General features: G+C 39.7%; 1 protein-coding gene across 1 annotated transcript; it reads left to right on the top strand.

The window, feature by feature from the left end:
- Window positions 1-838: 838 nt before the first annotated feature.
- On the top strand, window positions 839-4,152 carry LOC124275206 (E3 ubiquitin-protein ligase TRIM56-like). Its single transcript, XM_046710694.1, has 3 exons — window positions 839-874; window positions 1,642-1,933; window positions 2,642-4,152. The coding sequence occupies exons 2-3, from the start codon at window positions 1,642-1,644 to the stop codon at window positions 3,874-3,876; spliced, it is 1,527 nt and encodes a 508-aa protein (XP_046566650.1). The 5' UTR covers window positions 839-874; the 3' UTR covers window positions 3,877-4,152.
- Window positions 4,153-6,291: the final 2,139 nt, after the last annotated feature.

Here is a 6,291-nt window from a genome sequence, read left to right as displayed (position 1 = left end):
ACTATTTCTCTTTGCTTTGAAAGTAATCACAAAATCAGATACCTAACACTCGATATTTACATATATCTTGGTTAGCTATAGACATCATCAGGCAGTGTAGTAATCAGCTTGTGTAGCTTAGTAAGATGGGGAAAGTTGCATGACTCTACCATACAGCCAAACAGGTGCCCATTTTAAGGGAACAAAACAAGAGGTTAGAACAAAGTCCTTCATATCATCAGGGATAGCAGTGTAGCCTCGTGGTTAAAGCGTTGGGTCATCACGAAGAAGACCTGGGTTCTATTACTCAGATACTACAACGTGTTATGCCAGTTTCAGGTATCTTCCTGCCGTGATATGGCTGAATATTGATGTTGTTAGTGTACAAAAACTAAAGTTAGCCATTACCTCAAACTCAGGCACATAATGTACGGAGTTTATTGATAGTAACCACAAATATGTTCACTAAATAGGGGCGTAGCTACCATTCTAAAAAAGCCCGGGCTTACACAATAATTGTGCTTAAATAGGTTGGTCATGCGCTCGTATACTATGTAAGGGTAAAGCCTTGCAAACTCTCGGGCTTACAAGAAAAAATGGCTTTCTAAGGGCTTGCTAAAGTCAAATGATCATTGAAAATGTAAGTTTATCAACAATGTGCATATCCATAACAAACAGAATGGATTTGTTTGAAACTGTTGAAGTACAAGTGACGACGACACTTCCATTGCATGTGTTTCCCTTCTTACATTACAAAAATAAATCTGCAAGTTATATACTAGTATTTATGATGGTCATCAACGCTGTGAAATCCCATTCATTATCTGGGTCTGTAGCCATTCATCACAGGGTTCAATCACCCCTCTTCACCGCCCAGTGAATCGAGGAAGTGAAGGTCAGGTGATATGCAGTCGATATCTGCTTGGTTTTATATATAATATAACGCTAATAATGACATGCTTTAGTCACATTATTACAGAGAGATATGTAGAGAGTCTATAAAGACAAATTAAGCTACTTATTCAGCCGTTGTGTAGGTTCAGCTTCACATTCGTGTCATACACCCAGCGTGTCTTGTTCTGTCCACTATCGTTATGTACACTTGATCCACTTCTCTAACCTCACGTACGTCTGTTGTCATATAGATACACTGACTTCAGAGATATAACCCTTAACTCTGTCATACCTACATGTTTATATTAAACTCATTTTTGAGAAAATTAATCATATGTATTGAAATATTTTCTGGTTTGTTTTCGCTCAAAGCTATTGATAAAAGTCTACTTTCGTTATGCAACTGAGAACCCAAAAGTAGGTCAGCTCACTATCAGCGCGGCGATACACGACTGTCAGAGTATGAAGGACTTTGACCATCAATTCCCTATGCTACTATTTCAGGTTTTTTGTTTATTGATGCATCCATCAAACAAATCCTATTTGAGTACATAAAGACTATTGCTATCGTATGCTATTGGTAATTTAATTGAGTATTGTTGGATCTAAGTGTTCATAAGTATACACTAAATGCAAATTAGTGATGAATCAAAACTGTAAACGTGTTCTTTTATGTTAATTCTACTTTATCCATCTTGCAGCATATATTCTCTTAATTTATATTATTTCCAATTTTGAATAGACCATTGACCATCGCTCTGTTTGTAGATGGCAACGTCCCAGAAACTGGAGGAACATTTCCTCACATGCACCATATGCACAGAGGTGTTTGACAATCCATGCACGCTTGTCTGTTATCACACATTCTGTCGGAAATGTGTTGTCAACTACACCAAAACCAAACCAGAAGCAATCAGAGCCAAGTCTCTTCTGTGTCCATTCTGCAGCAAGATGACGAAAGTGTCTGAGCCTGACAGACCAGTGGAGGAATGGGCGGATGATGTCAAGCCAAGCTTTGTCATCCAGGGACTGTTGGACTCCTTTGGTCCGGGATCTAAAGGTGAGGTTTGGTAGTTTATCTCACATCCCCACCACGTTAGCTTATGCCGTATAAACAGGATCGTCTGTGGACTACTTTTAAGTGTTTTGTGTCAGATTCATTTTGGTTTAAAGCACATATTATCTTTGAAAAACTTGTAAATCACTGAATTGATTACTAGAGATCAGTGATGACACCAGGTGTTCTCGAAATGCATTTTCAGCCCTACCGGTAATACAGACACCACACTTCGGCATCCCACATTTTTCTGCTACAGTCGTAAATTGACCTTCACTGTCTATAGATGGGACTGGGATATATAGGGCCCGAATGTGTCATTACCTTTTTCGTTTAAGATGTTAAGGAGGGTGTGTGGTGTGTGTGTGTATGGTTGGTGGTGGGGTGGCGGGTGGTCAGGATTTTACATGCTAGAGAAAATGATGCTCTGAGAAAGATTGTGTGTGATCAGATTTTGCAGAAACCTCCCCTTGCCGTCCTGAAAAGCAATTACATGGATTGTTGCAGGGACCTATATTATAATCTAATATTCAAGCCAACCAATCCTAGAATATTTAATGGTGGATGAGTCACAGATCTTGACATGTTTTACATGGTACTTGAAGAATGATGACAAAAAGTAAACTTTGCTCTCTGTATGAACTCCTTCGTTATTGTAATTTGGAAATTGCCAATTAGATCCTAATTTTTCTTTTATGTTTTTCCCTCAAGATACAACAAACTGCACCTGCTGTCATGCAGAAGGGGAGACAACTCCTGCATCTGTATGGTGCTCGGTGTGTGACGAATCCATGTGTGACCGATGTGCTAGAATGCACAAACGTTTCCCATCCACTCGTCATCATGACGTCCTTGCCCTTTCTGGAGAGGTCAATATTCCCCGGAAGCGAAAAGTCATGTGTACTGAACACAAAGATGAGTGTGTCAAATTCCTTTGCAAAGACTGCAAGAAAGTCACCTGTCAAACCTGTTGTATTATCTATCACAGAAAATGTGAGTCGGTTGTCACACTTGATTCGGAATTGCCTGCTTTAAAATCCAAGCTGCTGAATGAGAAGGAAAACCTACGACAGAAACAAATTCTTATTGAAAAGAAAGTCGATACAGTTAAATCGGAAGTCATCACTGAGAAAGATCGATATGTCCAAATGGAATCGAAGATCAAGTCTTCCGGAAGAAAGGCGAGGGAAACAATCACTCTCAAGGAAAATAAACTTTTAGATGAACTGAAAGAAATCTCAGAAAGGCACATTGAACAGTTGAATGCCGACATTAAGTCAGGGGAGATATCAGTACAGATGTACCGACAACAGGCTGAACTGATTGACCAGACTCTACAATCTGAGTGTGACATGGATGTGTATGAGATGTATCAGGGATGTGATGCCGGTGATGTGGAGGATGTCGGACACACAGACTTGAAGGAGAAGGGAAGAATAGCCAGGATCACGTTCAGACAGGACTCGGACCAGCTGAGTAGAGCAGTGGACGATCTACAGCTGGGTGAGATAGACGTTCTGTATGACGGTGTGTTGGACCTGGCGGCTACACCTGTGTTACGAGACACGATCAGCGTCACTGTAGCAGGAGAAAAGCGTGTTGCAAGGCCTCGTGACGTGACAGAACTAGTGATTCATGATACCCATACAGTTGTAACCACAGATAGGAACATGAGTGTGAAGTCTTTCTATACCAGAGATAATCAGTCATGCCATAGCAAGCTCACCCTGGATAGTCAACCGTGGGGTCTGACAAAGTTACAACACAATCAAGTGGCTGTCACTGTAAAGAATAAAACAATCATAACGGTTGAAGTCAACCCTGACCTGGTGATGCTGTCAACCATCACAACAGACAAACAGTACCGGGGTATAACGTCTCTGACCCCATCAACACTTGCAGCAGGTTCCCAGTCTCCCCCCCCTGTGTGGATATTCTGGACATGAAAGGAAACGTGCTGAGGTCAGTCAGCCCACTCTGTAGTGGAACGAAGATTCTGGAAAATCCTTTCTTTCTTTGTACCACAAGAACAGGAAACATTCTTGTGTCCGACTATGGTTCTCACTGTGTCTTGTGTCTGACACCTGAAGGGGACGTTGTGTTCACCTACCCCCCCGACAGGACTCACAACACAGATAGATCCTCGGGGCATCACAAGTACCAACACAGGTGACATTCTGGTTGCTCTATACTTTCAGAATAATGTGGTTCATCTGACTGAGTCAGGCCAGTATGTTATGAGCTTACTTACAGCAAGTGACGGTGTCGTTTATCCGTACGGTGTTTGTGTAGATGGACGTGGCCATGTGTATGTCTGTAATTACAACTCAGGTGACATCAAAGTATTCACATGTAGTAACACAGAATAGATAACTGATTCATACTCAAACCATATTCCACCTGATACTGTTAAGATTAATACACTACAATGTTTGATTAGTGCACGTGCACATTGGTCATAAGTGGACCGTAGACATGTTCACATACTCTACTTTTACACAGGCTGTTCCAAGCCAGAACAGTTTCTTGTCTGAATGTCAACAAACTGATCTACACCTGTACACAACTAATAACCAAAGATTAACTTATTAACTACTGCTATTATTTACCAGACGACTGCACTTTCTGGCACTGAAATTAATTGTCAAAATATCAACATAATTGCAAATGTATGTTTAAACACAGAACAAATCTAAATTAAGCAACATTAATATAGATTGACTTTAATGTCTTGAATTTAGTTTACTGTTATGTGTTTACATCTAAATTGGAATTTAGTTAATTCATGTAATCCTTTGTAACTCAAGATGGAGTAATATTCATGTTGATGAGCGTGAAATAAATTACGTGAGCCGAAAACATATCCCGCTGGTTGATGCTTGAGACAATTGCAAAGACTGTCTGAAACATTTGAAGAAACTTTAAATACAGAATAGACAAAACTGACAGTTTTTTTCTATGTAATGTTTTATTTTGCATGAAATGCAAAATCTCGTAACTTGTGGATATGAGATCAGTTCAATACCAGAGCTTAACGAATAAGATAATCCGAGAGCCGATCTTATGCTCTTTACAATGCATGAGTTCTATGAGCCATATTCTTTGGGTTTCCAAGTAATCATCTCAAAGACTTGATCCCATGAAAGTAAGATTCCCTTTTGATGAATCACAACTCACGACCTGTTTATGATTGTGTATGGACATGAAACTGAACTGGTGATGTTTGCTTTTTTTATACATTTCCATTTGCAATGCCATGGGAAACTATAGACCTCTTTTCAAATTAGTTTGTATTTATTTCCGAAGTATACATATACAAATAAAAGCGAGAAATCCCAGTCCATACTCATAGGAAATATTTGCTACAACCAGAGTGTTGTTTATAAGTGAAACATGTAGAAATGTTCTATGAATCAAAACCAAACAATAAAAATACCAGATGTTCGAGTAAAGGTGAGAGCGTATCCTGCTCCACCGGTCGCATCCGTCACAAGTACTTGCACAGGCAAGTCTACTGTTTAATTCCTTAAGTAAACGCATAATTCTGAGTACGGCATTCCTCACATACGAAACGGAATACTTTCGTGTACACTTGGCTTTCTGAATACGTATGTGTAAAGGTTGGCTTTGAAACAGTATCATTAGTGAGTAAGTGAGTTAATATTTAAAGTCACATCTGCAATGTTTCAGCCATATCGTTACGGGAATAATTCCCAAATAACATATATTACATTTGACCACATTCTAAATGGCATTGCGTATTGATATTTTGCTTATGTATTTTTCTGTCCTGTAAACATATTGATGTTAGTTATTGACATAAGAAGGAATGGGTGGTGTGGGGTCCGGGTTGGCCTTAAGTGACATAATCATGTTTTTTTAAACGGAACTATCATCATGGGGTATTTAAAATCTGTTGTGTTTGGAGCAGTTCAAACGCGTTAGAATCAGTCTGTCACTTGTCTACCGAGCACTGCATAAACATGTCCGTAACTGTTACTGTGACACAAAAAACAACAACCAGATTCTAAGAATCAGTTTTCTCTTCCATTTCGAATGACATGTTATTCCATGAAAATACATATGTGTCAAGGTTTGGTTACGATCATGAGGAAAGCCTACCTGGCACATGAGCCACAACACAATAAAAGGTTAAGAAGCAAATTCATACAGTCAGTATCGAGTCCACCTTGTGCATTGATGCAGACCTGACACCTTCGCCCTCGTTGGTTGGTTGGTTGTTGTTTGACGCCGCTCTCAGCAGTATCCCAGCTATATGGCGATTGTCTGTAAATAATCGAGTCTGAACCAGACAAGCTTTGGTTACCGAAAACCAATTATAACCCGGGTCCTTCACCTCA

This window comes from Haliotis rubra, unplaced genomic scaffold (genome assembly GCF_003918875.1).
Source record: "Haliotis rubra isolate DU_JTF1 unplaced genomic scaffold, ASM391887v1 Scf1996, whole genome shotgun sequence".
Classification (NCBI taxonomy): Eukaryota; Metazoa; Mollusca; class Gastropoda; order Lepetellida; family Haliotidae; genus Haliotis; species Haliotis rubra.
The sequence above is the reverse complement of the archived record's forward strand: the minus strand, read 5'-3'. Positions and strand labels throughout refer to the sequence as shown.